The sequence below is a fragment of the Taeniopygia guttata genome, chromosome 4A (genome assembly GCF_048771995.1).
Source record: "Taeniopygia guttata chromosome 4A, bTaeGut7.mat, whole genome shotgun sequence".
NCBI lineage: Eukaryota > Metazoa > Chordata > Aves > Passeriformes > Estrildidae > Taeniopygia > Taeniopygia guttata.
Window position 1 is genome coordinate 11,129,188 of NC_133029.1, and position 15,850 is coordinate 11,145,037.

The 15,850-nt window shown below is 42.3% G+C and overlaps 2 protein-coding genes across 3 annotated transcripts; one reads left to right on the forward strand and one right to left on the reverse strand.

The window, feature by feature from the left end:
- Positions 1-3: 3 nt before the first annotated feature.
- On the reverse strand, positions 4-3,998 carry PSMD10 (proteasome 26S subunit, non-ATPase 10). 2 transcript variants are annotated; one of them, XR_003960304.4, is made up of 6 exons: positions 3,838-3,998; positions 3,662-3,760; positions 2,514-2,660; positions 2,240-2,406; positions 1,321-1,453; positions 943-1,178 (listed from the first exon to the last, which is right to left on the reverse strand). XR_003960304.4 is itself a non-coding variant. In XM_030272306.4 (5 exons), exons 1-5 carry the CDS (start codon positions 3,949-3,951, stop codon positions 1,025-1,027), a joined length of 681 nt encoding a protein of 226 aa, XP_030128166.1. In that variant the 5' UTR covers positions 3,952-3,997; the 3' UTR covers positions 4-1,024. The 2 variants fall into 2 exon arrangements, 1 of the variants encoding a protein (XP_030128166.1); XM_030272306.4 differs by lacking the exon at positions 1,321-1,453 and having other exon boundaries at positions 4-1,178; positions 3,838-3,997.
- A 109-nt stretch (positions 3,999-4,107) lies between these two features.
- Positions 4,108-15,741, forward strand: ATG4A (autophagy related 4A cysteine peptidase). The gene is made up of 13 exons (XM_012573159.5): positions 4,108-4,224; positions 5,553-5,663; positions 6,822-6,893; positions 7,278-7,376; positions 8,526-8,627; positions 9,147-9,219; positions 10,103-10,182; positions 11,122-11,309; positions 11,412-11,490; positions 12,407-12,552; positions 13,118-13,174; positions 14,031-14,142; positions 14,446-15,741. Exons 1-13 carry the CDS (start codon positions 4,215-4,217, stop codon positions 14,508-14,510), a joined length of 1,194 nt encoding a protein of 397 aa, XP_012428613.5. The 5' UTR covers positions 4,108-4,214; the 3' UTR covers positions 14,511-15,741.
- The last annotated feature ends 109 nt before the right edge of the window (positions 15,742-15,850 follow it).

Below are 15,850 nucleotides of genomic sequence, written 5' to 3' on the forward strand. Positions count from 1 at the left end.
GACTGTTGTTTAGGAAAGTTTTTTATTTCACAGAATTTCATTCTTTATTCAAGGGGAAATCTATCCACTGATGCCAAAAATTATTTTAACAACATCACGACAGGAGGACACATTTCAGGCTCTATCTTGTTAGCTCTGCCTTGTAATAACTTAATAGCAGGATTTCCTATGAGTAAATAAAGTTTAAACCAGGCTTCTGTTACAAAATAATATGGTAATCTGCAAGTGTCAGTGCTGCATATGGGAGTAAAAGAGAACAGAAAAAGAAACCTACAAAAGGAACAAGAAGAAAAATATTAAAGTTGAAGTACATCCCAGAGGAGTATCCAGAGCCATCCACTATAAAACAGTGTATTTGAAGAGAGAACCCTGAAACTGGGCCTGCATTCTGCAAGCAGTCCAGTGCACTTAATCAAATACACGTATTTAAAGACTCAAGGAAAAACAGGGTAACAGCCAGTAACAGAACAGGTATAAACACTCAGATTTCACATAATACACCACGAGTAGCAAAACGGATACAATTATCTAAGAAACTAAGCAAACTGCATTCTACAAAGAGAAATACAGTGTAGCTTAGAATCATCTGGAGAAAGACAATTGGTACCCACAAAACACAGACAAAACCCCACACAAAAATCACAAAGGCTAAGAGAAAAAACAAAGACTCTAGAAGAAAATAAAAATTGGCTTTAAATGGTTAAAACATTTTTGGTCCTGTTTCTTGAAAGAAATAATTCTAAACTGAGATCTGAAGTAGAAGGAACACCACACTTATACACATCACACTGTAAACTGAAAGAAAACTCAAGATATTGAAAAATACTTTAAAATCAGTGAACTATTTAATTAACAGGAAGTACAAAGACTTGTTTTGGCACTGCACTTGAAGGACAGCTTCAATAAAAACATTTCATTACCATGCTGATACCATACGTGACATCCTAGATGAGCTATCAAAATATGAAGTTTGCAATCCTAATTAGAAGTGCAACAGGAGAGAGACTCAAGTGGGAAGCCCGCTCTAGCCTTCCACCATTCTTTTAAGGATGGCTCCCAGGCCACCCTTTGCCACTTTCAGAGGGGTCAGCTCTTCTTTATTCTCAATATGAATACTTGCACCATGAGACACCAGCAGCTTTGCCTCCTCCACTCTCTCTTCATCGCAGGCTAAATGACTGCAGGGAGAACAAGAAACCCACAGCCACTGTTAAACTGTCCAAGCTTTTAAAGAGCAATAATTACACCATGTCAAAATGACAGTGTGAATGTTGGGGGGAGATACATCTGAGAACAACAAATCCACAAGCAGCCAACTACCTAGACAGATTCCAAAGCTTGCTGTCCAGTCCCTCTGTCATCATTAAGCAACTCAAGAACATTCCTCCTGCTGCTCTCCTTGCAATGTTAAGACAGGTCTTTGGGTTAGGATTTGGCTATGCAGTCAGCAAAGCTAAAGAGAACATAATCCATGGTGAGAATGGAAAATGGCAACCTCTATTAAATTGAAGGTGATAAATAAATTGTCATGCTTCAAAATAATGAGTTACTGCAATAACTCTGAGTTATATAATAATTTGATGCTTCAAAATAATGAGTTACTGCAAATGCAGCAAATGCTTTTTTCCATTTGGCACAGTGTCCTAGGAAGAAGTGTGTGCATTCCAGGGCCATACTGGGGTTTATGTACAGCTAAAACTTACTGCTTGATCTTATTCACAGCAAAATCTGAATTCCACTGTGGTTTTGACACCAACTTCAAAATATCTGTAACCCTTACAGATTCAAATTGATCTCTAAGGTAACAATAAACACTGGGCTGATTGTACTTCAATTGCAACTTATTTTCTTTAGAGAGGTGAAGAAAAGCTTCTGAAATGAGTTCTTGCTTGGCAGGACAGAGTAGACCAGCCTGCAAGACCAGTTTCCTCTGACTCTGATGTCATTAGCTCACTTTCTACCCTGTAGCAGCAACAAATGTATTCCAGATTAATAAAAAACGTGTTCTACACTCTTTAAGTGGATGCAGTAACACAAGTTAAAGTATGCATGTACTGACCACTATGGCAAAATATTAAGTATGACTTTCTCAAATACTCCTTAATTGCATAGAGATGGGAAGCAAAAGTGTATTTTGCAGCAACAAAAAATTATAAAAAGAAAAAGACATTGAAGTAATGGAGTTGCATTTCACAAAGATTATGCTATATTAAGCAAAATAAAAATAAAAATTACTTACAGAGGAGTATTCCCTTCAGAGTCCCGTATATCCAGAGTGGCGTTGTGCTGCACAAGGATCTGGACCATTTTTAGGTTTCCTTTGGCTGCCGCTCTGTGTAACGGGGTGGATTCAAAATGATCTGTTGCATCTGGATTTGCTCCATTCTCCAAAAGCATGACAGCAATCTGAGTATATTGAAAGAGAAAGGAGCACGGGAGGAGGTTGTGGGCTTAACAGACCTAAATTCTTCTTCCAAGAACACCACCAGCTCCAGTAGCTTAGGTAAACATACCTCCTGCTTATTTTTGGAGGCTGCATAATGCAGGGGGGTGCAGCCATTCTGATTGACAGCATTTACATGAGCACCCTTAGCAATGAGGGCTTTCACAATTTCATCACGGCCTGCTGAAGCAGCTATGTGCAGGGGAGTCCAACCAGCCTACAGAGGCAAGAAGAAATCCACATTATTCAAACCATGAGTTTCAGGCAGAAAAACATGATAATGCATAACCCAGACAAACCTGAACTACTTAGGATTGCTCATGCTCTTACCAGTGTAAAGCTAAAATATTACTGATTTTCACTAGACACAAGGCTCATGTCTTCTTACATGCCTGCATGCAGTATCTGGAAAAAGCTGCCAGTTAAACGACAGAAATCACCTCTGCTATGCAGTTGTGCATGGTATCTTGCAGAACTTTGTCTCTGCAGAATTTACACTAGTGCCTTTTTAAGAACAAACAGCAGTAGTAGAAAAGGGTGTTAAAAAAGTTTCTGCAACTTTTTCTATAACCTACTCTCTACACTGATGAGACATTTCATTCTCTATGGATGACATTTAAGATGCTTTGTACTGGATACAAATATTTCAACTCTTCCTCTAGAACAGGAGCAGATCATCTCCCTTCCAAGTGTGAAATAACTGAACCTGCAGCGGCTTTATTAAGACCTTCCCCAATGTGAGAAATCTTCAGGGTGCCTCATGATTTGGCAAAACACATCTGAGAGATCACACAGAGATAAAGGGAACGTGAAACCCCAAGAACTACCCAAACATCCTTGTTTTTTGCACCCTCCTTCATAAGCACATGTTCCTAAAGTTCCGGGACAACAAGCAGGTCTCAAATCTCTTCCTCACGCCTTTTTACAAATGCGGAATACTTCACCCTGCCTTCCCGCGCACACAGAGCAGCCTGGATCTGCCCAAGTGCCGGACGCGGCGCTGGGCGCAACGGGAGAAGGGGCAGGAGAGTGAGAAGGGAGCGGCGTAAGCGGCCCCGGGAGCGGCCCCGGGAGCGGCCCCGGGAGCGGCCTCCGGGAACTGCCCCGGGCGCTGCCCCCGGCCGCTCTGAGGGCCCCTCCGCACTGGAACCACACAGCAGCGGGCCGGCAGCACCTGCGCACCCGGACCTCGGCCGCAGCGGGGAACCCGGCACTCACATCGTCCTTGTCGTTCACAGGCACGCCGAGCCCAAGCAGGAGGTCCGCGACGTCCGTGTGTCCCGCCGAGCAGGCCCAGTGCAGCGCCGTGCGGTGATCCTGCGGGAGGGAAGCGGTGAGCGGGGCAAGGACGGGCAGCGGCTGGCAGGAGCCGCCCGGGGCCGCGGCCGGCTGACCTGGTCGGGCCGCGTGGCCTGGGCCCTGTCGCGGAGCAGCAGCGCCCGCAGCTCCTCGAGGCGCCCCGCGAACGCCAGGTTACACACGGCCACGTCCGACACCGCGCCCTCCATGCTGCCACCCGCCCGCGGGGCGGGACCAACACCGCCAGCCGCCAATCAGGAGGGCGCCGGCGCCCCGTCCAGCCAATCGCGCCTGCCCGCCTGCGCCTCTCGCCGCTCGGGCCGCGAGGGCTGCTGGGGTTTGTAGTCCTGCGGAAGGGGGGCGGTGCGCTCCCGGCCGGCGGCGGGACTGCAGCTCCCAGGGCGCCCCGCGGCGCGGCCGTGTTGTGCCTCCGTGTCGGGGCGAAGGGGAGGAGGATGGTGACAGCGGGAGGATGGAGGCCGGTGAGGGGCGCGGGGCGCGGGCACGGCGGGCGGGGCGGCGCTGCGGGGCCAGGCCGGGGCTCCGGGCGTGCAGTGGGGCGGCCGGCGGCGGGAGACGCCCGCGGGCTGAGGGGCGGGGGCCGGCGCGGCGGCGCGGCGCGATCCGCCCTGAGGGGTCGCCTGGCGCTTGGGGTCCCGCGGCCTCTGCCGGGCCGGGCGGGGGGCTCGGCCGGGGCGCGGGGCGGCTGAGCCCGGGCCAGAGCCGGGGCTGCCTGCCCCGCAGCTCCGGGGAAAGCGCCGGGAGGGGAAAGGAGACGCTGGCCAGGGAAAGGAGCCCTGGCCGTACCTGCACAAGCGGTCCGAGGTGTCGTACGGCAGCGGCTGCGAAGGGGGGGCAGGTGCCTCTGGTTGGATTTCGAGGGTCGAGAGTGTCTTAAGTCGTTGGAGTAAAACACGGACAATTTGCTCTCGGAGTGCAGTGAGCGATGGCATTTCTGTCGGAGGGTGCAGAGCACGGTGCGAGGAGTTGTTTTGCTGAGCTGCCAGCCCTAGAGGAGCCCGTCCTGGCGTTTAATCACTGCCTGCGGGGACGCTGAACGTCGGGGCTCGGCAGTGGCCTCGGTGCTCCAGCCAGAGGGTGCTGCAGCTCCCTTTTGATTGTTGGAATATATATATTTTTAAAATTGAATATTACTTAATATATATGATTTTACATTAATTTTTTATACTTGAAGGGTTGTTGCACTCTTCCAAAAAGCACCATTTTAATGATCTAGAAAATTGTTAGACTGTATAGTATTAATTATAATTTGTTATTTTTCACTAAACAGATGTGGTGTTGAATAATAACATTAATACATCTGGTTTTTTTCTGAAGTGTTTCAAATCTCCAGTTCCGAAAGTAAAGCCCAGTCTTGCTAACGCTTCTCACATGCTTTCCATTAAGCATGAGGTCATAATCACTTTGATTGGTATTTTTTCTATGTTTCAGATCAAGCTGTGGTGCCTGATTTTTTTTTTTCCTTTTATCATTATCTTGAATCAAATCTCATCCTCGCTGCAGTCATCCTGAACTTCTGTCACTGGCTTCAGTGAGACTGCTTCTAAAAGTGTTATTCCTGGTGTTCTCTCAGCACTCACTGAGGAACTAAATAAAAACCAAGGCATTGGCTATTTCAGTGTCAGAACAGCTTTTAAGGGAGACAATTAAAAAGCAGCTGGCAGCACTGCTCCGAAGCCCCACAGGCTGCAAAGACTTACTACAAACTAGTTCAGTTTGAGAGCTCCAAGTTGTGCATAAAAGAACAACGGGATAAAATGGAGTTTAAATGTTGTGTATTCCTGTTCAGTTTTATCTAGGTATGAAAACCAGATCACTATTTTGTCAGACTACTTAGAAGAATTTCCAGAAACTGATGAGCCGGTGTGGATTTTAGGAAGGCAACACCACCTAAACACAGGTATCTTTACAATTAAATTATCTGTAACATGTATAGAATATTCATAGATTCACATGCAGCAGCAGCTCTTGATTTCCTTATGTTCCCTAAATGTCTCATGAGGGAAGTTTATTCTTCATCAGTGAGACACCAGGTGTAAGCAGGGGAATTCCTGCTGTACAGAAACCAGAGCCAAGGCCAATGTGCTTCCACTGTAATTCCTGCAATATGATCACATTCATAGCAGAGGCTGTCAGACATGAGCCTCGTCACTTCACAACGTCAGGGCCTCAGAAAGAAATGTATAAATAACATTTGGGAAATGTTCAGCATTACTGATGTCATTTGCCTATGAGGGATGCTGTCCACAGCCTGTTACTTGCAACTAGAATTATATTTCAAATAACAAGTTAGTCTATGGCACATACTGCATTTTAGTGGAAATAAATACATGACCTAAAAGTTAAAGCAGAGTAATGTATTTATATAAAAATAAGACTTCAGAAATGAGTTTTGCTCCCTGGGGAGAAGACAGGGCCATCCTCCTGTGTTACATGTCAAAGGCAGTGGCCACCAGTGCAGGCATGGTGTTCAGGACAGTGGGGGTGCTGGATGCAGCCTTGATCAGCTGGAGAATCCTTTGGAAAAGCCAGCCAGTCTGAGCCACAGCTAAGGGGAAATGCAGCAAATAGGGTTCTTAAGCATTCTTCAGAGCCTTTGGGGAATCCGTAAGTGCATGTGTTTAAACAAACAAGAAAAAACAAGAGGTTTCAATTTGACATTATTACCATTTTCTTAAAATTACTTTCTGTTGGGTTAGGAGGTAATGTATAATTCCATGTTGATTTGCACGTAGAACTTCTTAACCTGCTTTACCAGTTCTCTCCTGAGGATAGTTCTCCAGAGTTGCTTTACTCAGGCTGGGCATAGTCATTCCAAACACCTTATAAAATTTTGTTGGCTAATAATTATTTCATCTGTAATAAGTTAACTTTAATTAGCAGTCTGCAAAAACTCTCTGTGTTAAAACTGCTAAAAAATGTTTTAAGTATTAAGGGTCTTTATGTAAAAGCTACAGAAGCCTTCCTTGTACTCTGCGTATTGACTGTACAGGGATAATTTTAATTTTTCAGTTTTAATTCTCTTTTAATAATTTATTTCCTCTTAAAATTGTTTCAGACAAATCTAAGTTATTGTTGGATATAAGTGCTCGTCTCTGGTTCACGTATAGAAGAAAGTTTTCACCTATTGGTAAGTATGCAGCATTCCAGCTGCCTGGTTATGGATTAGCAGGATTAGTGATGATGCATTTAGGGACTGAAAAGTTATTTTTACAGTACTAGAATGTTTTGCTCGTAATCTTAACTGTGTATGCAAACAAAAGATTAAAGCTATTAAAAGCGATATTTGCTTGTACCTGTATGTAATCAGGTCTTCATGTTTGTGGGGCAAGCAGGGAAGTGACAGCAGCCCTGTGGGGATAGAGGGGCTGGCTCAGTGCCTTGAAGCTGGGACAGCTTAATATCATATCCATGATGTGTGGATTAAGCTGGGACAGCTGTCAGGGGTTTGGCTGGGAGCTCTCAGGGCTGGCCTCTGTGCAGAGCCGCGCTGACGGAGCACCTCTGTTGCCAGGAGGCACCGGTCCCTCGTCTGACGCGGGCTGGGGATGCATGCTGAGGTGTGGGCAGATGATGCTGGCCCAGGCACTCATCTGCAGACATTTAGGAAGAGGTGAGTACTGTTGCTGAGGCAACTTCTGTGTTATTTGGAGGCCGTTTCATTTTTGTTGTCGTTTTTCATAAAAGCATAAAACCTAAATTTATTAATGAAACTCTCTGTGATGCCCTGATAAAGTTTTTAGTGAACTCTTCTTGTCTGATGGGGCAAAATCATGTCAGCCTTAAGCAGAGAAACAAAAACAGAGGAAGGACAAATAGGGAATCCCACTGTTGTTATTTATAAATCTTTTCCCCTTTTTACATTACACAGCCACCAAAATGCCAGCCCAGGGTGACAGTGTCAGCAGTGACAGTGATAGCACACAAAAGTACTTCCCAAACCACTCACCCATCATCAGCCTGAGTCCACACCCCACAGCAGACCCTACTAGTGCCTGCTTAATCCTGTACTAACACCCCATATCCCAGGGTCACAGGTGAGTGTCGTAGGTCTGCTCTGTGTGACACTCTTCTGTCACTTACCTTGCTGTGGCGGGTCTGTGATCCTCACATGCGGTTTCCATGGCAGCATGATGTGTGGATTTGCCACTTTAATAACTGAATAAACAGAACAGTAGTGCAAAGGTATAGCTGAAAGAGTAGGCAAACAAACATATTACCTGAGAAAAACTAGACCTTGAACTTGCAGTATGGATCTAAATGGCATCAGCCCTGTGTATATGTTTCTCTGTTAGTAAACATGAGGTTACTTTATGTTAGAAGCAGAGGTTCACGTGGCAAAGCTATGGTTTGGATTTTGCTTTGGGAGGGGGCCAGCATTGTGTTTGGATTTTGCTTTATGATTCTTATTATCCTACAAATGCTTGCAAATCTAATAAAGTCCAAACAGAACAGATAGTTTTAAAGTCTTGGAAGCTCACATAGAGCAATAGCTATCAATTCTCAGCAGTGATCACTCGGGATATACTTGCAGTTGGCGTTGTTATTTTAGTTTCCCAATTTTCACACAATAGCATGTGATGATAAAGGACAGCTTGATAATAAATGACAAGGTGTGACTTCCAGGATCTCTGAATAAAATGTAAATATTAGAGATGGATCATCTCTTAAGATCTCATTGTATGGCTTTCTGCCATCTAGAAATCTGATCAGTACAATGAAAACATTATTTTTTTAATATGTATAACTTTTTTCCTGAAAGATTGGCAATGGGAAAAACACAAAAAACAACCAGAAGAATATCACAGAATCTTACGGTGCTTTCTGGATAGAAAAGATTGCTGTTATTCCATCCACCAAATGGGTAAGAACACACATGAACTTCCTTTTGTCTACTGAAACTTTCTCATTTGAAGTAAGTTAATGAAACATTTTTAAAAGGTGATTATGAAGACAATATATATATATTTATACATAAATAAAAATGTATGCAAGTGGGTATGAATTGTAATAATTCAGAAATGTTATTCATTAAGACCTAAATAAATCTGTATTCTAGAATCTAGCTCTTGATAAAGTGTGCAGGTTTTGGCTAGCAGAGTTGATAGTGTTAAAATAGACAGTCATAGAACTTACTGCTGTAATTTGTGAGTAAGGACATATTTGTAGTTGTCATTACAGCTAAGGAACTTCCTCTAAGGGAGCTAGCAGTCATTAAGTTTTGAAAAGAATATAGATTGAGAAAATAATTGTTGTTGCTTAATACAGCTTGCACTTGCTTTAGAGGGTTTGTCAAGATATTAGTAGGCCATGCTATGTGACACCGACTGTGACCAGCCTCTCTGTGGTCTTTTCCTCTGTGTGTTTTCCCTTCCAAAAACAGCGCAGATGGGTGTTGGAGAGGGGAAGTCCATTGGAGAGTGGTTTGGACCAAACACAGTTGCTCAAGTACTGAAGTAAGTGATGGCAGGGCTCCCTCGGGGCAGCTGAGCTCGGAGAGCGCGCAGTGCTACCCGGGGCTGCTGAGGAAACGTGGAAGCTCCTCCTAGTCTGGAAGCCTCACCAGAGCTGACTTTGCTGAGGGACAGGGAAAGGTCCCAGATTTCAGGTGGAAGCTGGACTGCAGGTTCTGGGTGCCATTTGCTGCAGCCCTGGGACAGACACTTTTGGAGACAAAAAGGAGCTAAAGCATGTCCTGGCTTTAGCTCTGCCCCTTTAGCATCTTTCCCTTACAAATTCTTCATGATTCGCACATCAGTTTTTCCGGTTTATTTTAGACAACCAACACTGCCTGTGCACCCTTCCTCAGAGTTCTGGATGTCACACTAAGTGGACAGAAAACTGTGTGCTATTATGCCACCCTCCTAACTTTTGGGTGCCAAAATCTTGAGCTGTTCTGGCTTTTAACAACCTGAAATAGTTCCACTGAGTTTAGTAGAACTTCTTAAGCACAGAGTAATGTGGAAAAACTGGCATAGGAATTTTTTTCTTCTCTACATGATGTTAGGCACCATGGGCAGAATCCCACAGCGGAATCTGTTAATTACAATAAAAAGTAATAAACCTAATTATGTGGTTGAGCTGTTACTATCCCTGCCTTTGGCAAAAGGACAAAACAGTTTTCACGTGGTATAGTGTGTGTACTTTTCCTGGAACCACTCATTATTATTTTTTTCTAAATATATTAAAACTATCTTTTTATCACATGGAGACTTAAAAAAAGATTTTTTTCCAAATAAATGCCTTTTTTTTTTCAAGAACCATTTAACTGTTCTGAGTTAAAAGCTACCCTCATGGTCCTAGTAAGTTTTTATTAATTATTGCCTCTGTGTTTTCTAGGAAGCTTGCTTTATTTGATGAATGGAATTCATTAGCAGTTTATGTTTCTATGGACAATACAGTGGTCATTGAAGACATCAGTAAGTGAAACAGGACTGCTTTAGTGTCTCAGCAGATATTAAAGAGTAGCACAAGCTCATGGCAAATTTAATTGTTTGAACAAACTACTTCTGGGAGTATTAGGGTAGTGGTTGGATTTGATGATGCTAAAGGTCTTTTCTGGTCTGTATGATTTGGTGATTCTGTGATTATTTCCTTGGTGACAATTTTTGATTTGAATTCACTCTCATGAATGTATATGAGCAAAATCATATTGGCACCATCCCTATTTCTTGCCAGGGCAAGAAAAGAAATAAAGGAAATGGATACTCAGCTTTGAGATTTCCCAAAGTAAAGTTAGCACAGAACAGTGAGGCATTTTTGGTGACCAGCTCACATACCATGTGATGAGAAGGTGGAGTTGGGTCTGTGCTACCTTAACTTTTACTCCAGCAATGGAATAAAGTTGCAGTATGCAAAAATACAGAGAATTGCTTGTAATACAGAGTTTACCAGAAATTTGCTTTTGTCAGGAAAAAGGGAAATGAGGGGCAGATCCTTCAGAAACATGTGGCCCATTTTCAGCTTACAGCTGTAAGAAGGATGGGTTTACAAGTGGTATTTAGCCACAGCCTGGTTCTACTTTAGTCTGAAGAGCTCCCTGAAGAATTCCTAATGCTTCCTTTCTGCTATATCATCTCCCAGGCAGAGCTTGACAGCATTAATACTGCGAGTTGTAAATGTAACTTCAGTCTTAAACATTCATCCCCTCATTTTTCCCACGTCTCACTAATGTTGCCAGCACATACTCTGACTGCCAAAATTACTTCTACTAAGTAGTCAGAATTTCCATGCCCTGCTCCTTTTGTCTTAAAGCAGGAGCTCTGTAAAGTTGTCTGGAAAAGTAATTTAATTCATGATTGAAAGATCTGCTCTGTGTTCCTCTGTGCATTCACTGATGTCTCTTTTCATTCCCCCAGAGAAGATGTGCTGGTCCCCTGCCCAGAGCAGCAGCGTTGCCCACAGCAGTGCACATGTGCACAGAAGTGCTCTTGGCCAAAACAAGAACACAGCAGGACTGTGCCCAGGCTGGAAACCCCTCTTGCTCATTATCCCTCTCCGGCTAGGGATTAATCACATCAATCCAGTGTATATTGATGCATTTAAAGTAAGAGATTCTTCAGTGACTTGTTTGTGTATGTGAAAAAGTTCAGGTATCTGGTATATCAATAAACAAATCAATTTAATTTTTCTCTCTTTGGACTCCTAGGAATGCTTTAAGATGCCACAGTCTTTGGGAGCATTAGGAGGGAAACCCAATAATGCCTATTATTTTATAGGATTTTTAGGTAAGGAAGAAAGAAACTTACTCCAAATATCCATATGACTGAAAGAGAAAGGATTTTCTTTGGGAAGGGGCAGTAGTAAGCATTTCAAGCATGAGAATGGAGAAGAAGAAACATACCTCAGACACTTCAGGAACAGTATGAGACCATCCTTACAGGAACAGAAAAGAAGCAGAAAAGCTTAATGTAAAAATATGGAATGATATACGCAAGAACAAGACACTAAGAAAGCATTCAACAAATGTCAGATGTCACTGCTGCTTAAATACTGTATTTTTCCTAATCATTAATACTTTCTAGTGAAGAGTGTCTTGTTTTATTATTTTGCTTCCTGGCTTTCTTAAATTATTGTCTTATATTTTTCAGTTTTTTCTCAAAGTAGTAGGTCTTTAACCTTCTTCCATGTACTTATTAATTAATGCAATAGTTGATCCTAAATTCAGTCTTTCGTATTTTACCCTGGTTTGATCTGTAACTTCGTGGATATTTTGTTCTTTCTTTTGTAAAACCTGAGCTGTTTTAGTCAGACTTATTTGTTCAATTTCTGGGTGAATGCCTAATGGGATTACAGATTGGATTTGTGGTCATCCTGTATCTTTGATCTGAGGAATGTTAGGGATTACTGCAGTTGAGATTTTTAAAAAATGTACTGGACTTCATGTAGATAAAGGAAAGTGTGTGACAAAGGTAGAAAAAAAATATTTAAAATCTACCCTAAAAGCTAACAGTGGAAAATTACACTAAATGCCCTGTGGGATACTGTTGTGCCTGGCTTTCCAGTTCTCTTAAAGACTCCCTAGCTAGAGAGTTGAGATACAGACTGTGCTGATGATCCAATTTATGTTTTACAAGTCTGGATGGTATAAGTGTTTATTGCTGCTTCTTGCTTGTTATCACCATATGGATTTTACCCCTCCAGGCAATGAGCTGATCTACTTGGACCCTCACACCACTCAGAGTTTTGTAGATTCGGAAGAAAATGGCACAGTTGATGACAAGAGCTTCCACTGCCAGCAAGCCCCACACAGAATGAAGATCATGAATTTGGACCCTTCAGTAGCTTTAGTAGGTGTCAGAAAATAATAAATGTGTGTACTTTGTTCAAAGCAATACCTGTCTGCATTGGTAAGGGCAGCAACATGTTTCCTTGATCACAGTCAAGATCCCAGGGCACTCTTCTGCAATCTAAAATTCAACACATAGTAGTTGAACTGCATAGGATACATTAATTTTAGATCAACTGTTTGTATCCTGGGGAGCCAATTAACTTTCTTGCCTGGGTAACACAGAGCTTTTCCAAGTCTGTGACTTTCTAAGAAAGTCAAGGCAAGGCACTGAATCAGGCTTCCTTATTTTATTCCATCACTATCATCGGTGCCTTGGCTGCTCTCGAGAAGATATTTACCTGAGCTTATTTAATCAACAAATCTTCAAGTGAAAATATTTGGAGAAGTCATCCAGTATAGATCACAAGAATACTGTGGTAGTTGAAGAAATTCAGTCTGATCCTCATGCCTTTGGTTGGGTTATGGGTGATTGTCACTTGAGATATAACTCATACATAGATACCACAGCATCTTTGCTCATTGACATACTGTATTTAATATTACTATGTGTATTCTTTCCTTAGGGCTTCTTTTGCAAAGAAGAATGTGATTTTGATAACTGGTGTAGTCTTGTACAAAAGGTAATACTACTGTATTTTTTTGCTCTATATGAAATCATGGATACTGTTCTTTTTTTGGCTAATGGAAATTCCTGGCCTGCAAATCAAATGGTCCCTGGTGAAGGTGGCACTAATGATCAGGGAGAGCTGACACTGCTGATGGAGCTTGTTGAGCATTTTGCAGCCCTGAGCCCCGGCACTGGGAGAACAAGTGCATGCACCCCCTTCCTGAGTTTGTCTTGTGTTAGCAGTACTGCATTAGTGGCTCATACCCAGTAATTTACTGAGAAACACAGCAAGCAGTTGGAATATTAAGCAATAGGAATGTGAATATAAAGTACCACCAACCAAAAGCATTTATTTTATAAAAGGCTACAGAAAGCCATTTGCAAATAACTGAAACAGAGGATATGATGGAGCTCACCTGATAGCAGTGAAATTTTGCTTCAATAATAACTTGTTTTTCCTGATCAAAACCTATCTACCAAAATCTGCTGGATTTTTTAAAGTAGATAGATCTGTATTTTGTTCCCATTGATCAACAGAAAACTTGAACACAGAGAGGTCCAAGCAAGTAATTTACTTTTAAAAGGCAGAAGTGTGTTCTTGGTATCTGTTTGCTCCATCTGTAAACAAAATTACAGATGTATGGATATAAAAGCTCATTATAATGCACTGATAACTTGTAGGAGTTTAAGAGATCCATCTTCCAGGCATGTCTGCAGTAGGACAATACTGCAGATGTGTGAAGCAGTGATTCATGAGGGCAAGTACCTGACCTAACAGGAATTTACAGCCTTTGTTCTTTGATAGATATGGAGTATTAAAAATGACTTTAATTAAGCAGGCAGTTTTTTGGTCTGTGTTCTGTCCTCAGGAGATTCTAAAGCAGCAGAGCCTGCGGATGTTTGAGCTGGTCCAGAAGCACCCACCCCACTGGCCTCCTTTCATACCTCCAACCAAGCCAGAAGTGACAACCACAGGAGCAGGTGTGGGACCACTGGTGTGATGCTGGGCAGCAGAGTGGGGCTCCTCAGCCAGCAGGAGATCCAGCACAGCTGGAATAACTGGGCATGATTAAATGCCTTACTCTGTAAGAGTATCAGTTATCCAAACAGGCTGTGTCCAATTTACAAGTGTTAGCACAACATATTTTTAAATCTTTGAAAATATTTCAAAGGTAGTATGTCAGAAGGATAGTGGGGGGGGGGGGGGGGGGTGGTTTGAGGGTTTTTTTAGTAATCAAAATCAGTCATGTCTTTACATTCTAAGTTGTTTAATTTATTTTTCAGAACTCATTGAATCTACTGACAAGCTATTTGAGTTGGAAGAGGAATTTGAAATCCTGAGTGTATGAAGGAAACTGTGGTGACCCTTCTGAGTATTGAACATATAGCTAATATTATTGCATTGACATAAATTACACAGCCATGTTAGCCCAAAAGTGCCTGAAATCATGGATAACAGAGCACAAACACCTGGTATCATCCAAAACTCCAACAGGGACAGTTCCTTCTGTCAAAGAGCTTCCCGAGATGGAAAGGCACTGAAAGATTTTATCATAAGACCCTGAAAGGGAAACTCTATTTAATGTGTGTCTTTCTTGAAGACAAATGGACCTCTGAAATTAAGGCAAAAAATAAGTCTGTCAGTGGGCTGTATGTTTGGAGAAAGGAATAACAAAATGGATATTTCTTGCTCTCATATAATGCAACAGTTTAGTTCTTAAAGCAGGAGTCTTCAGTTAAGGAGGATGTCTACTTCTGTTCCTTCCTGTGGGCTGCATCATAGAAAAAATGCATTGTCTTGTTTAAAAGATCAACTGGATCAGGAGAAAATTGTTTCCTTGTTAAATATTTTAACATGTATTTGAGCAACCACACTTTATGACAAAAATGTTTCTGTGAAAGGAACTATGTCTAACGTATCCATTTTGCAATAGCCTTCCTGTTTCTGGGAGACCTCAAGAGGAACAGGAGCCTCAAATAGTTGATACAGATCACAACCACTGTTATAGGTATGATATATTTCACCTTGACCTTAAAGTTCAATCATTAAAACTTAGGCTGACTTTTCTTTTGGAGCTAAAGTGAGTCAAAGGTCATTTACCTGTACCTTATTTATTTTAAAAAAGATTTACACAAGTATCTCTGTTACTGCACTTTATCTGTGCATCTAATAAATTTCTTTAGCTTTTCATAGGTTGTATGCTGCTATATTTTGTTAATTTGGTTGTGTGAACTAAATATAACCCAGGTTATTTTAAAACTTAATATATAGGCATATGCAGGTTACTTAATTGTTGGGTTTTGACTTGTTGCCTTCTGAAATCTGTTTTGGTAAAAGTGCCTTAATTCTCCAGTTTTATCAGAAGAGCCGGTGCAGTTTTGTTTCTTTTTAGAAAGAGTATCTCTGTAGCAGCTATAAGAAAACCAGCTCAGAATAAAAGTAAAGATCTTTTAATTCATTCTACAGTTCCTTTTTACTATCACAGTCCCCATTCTGATCCCTTTGTCACCATAGTGTAATGGACGTGAATTGCACACTTTCATCTTCAGTAATAAATGACCATGCAGAGAAAGCTTGAATGCAGTCTCCTCTCACTTGCACTTCTGGCTCAGGATCAGTGTGATTTCCAGGAAAATAGTCATGACCTGGGCACAGTTCATCTTGTTTGCCTTCAGTGTTGATTAGCCA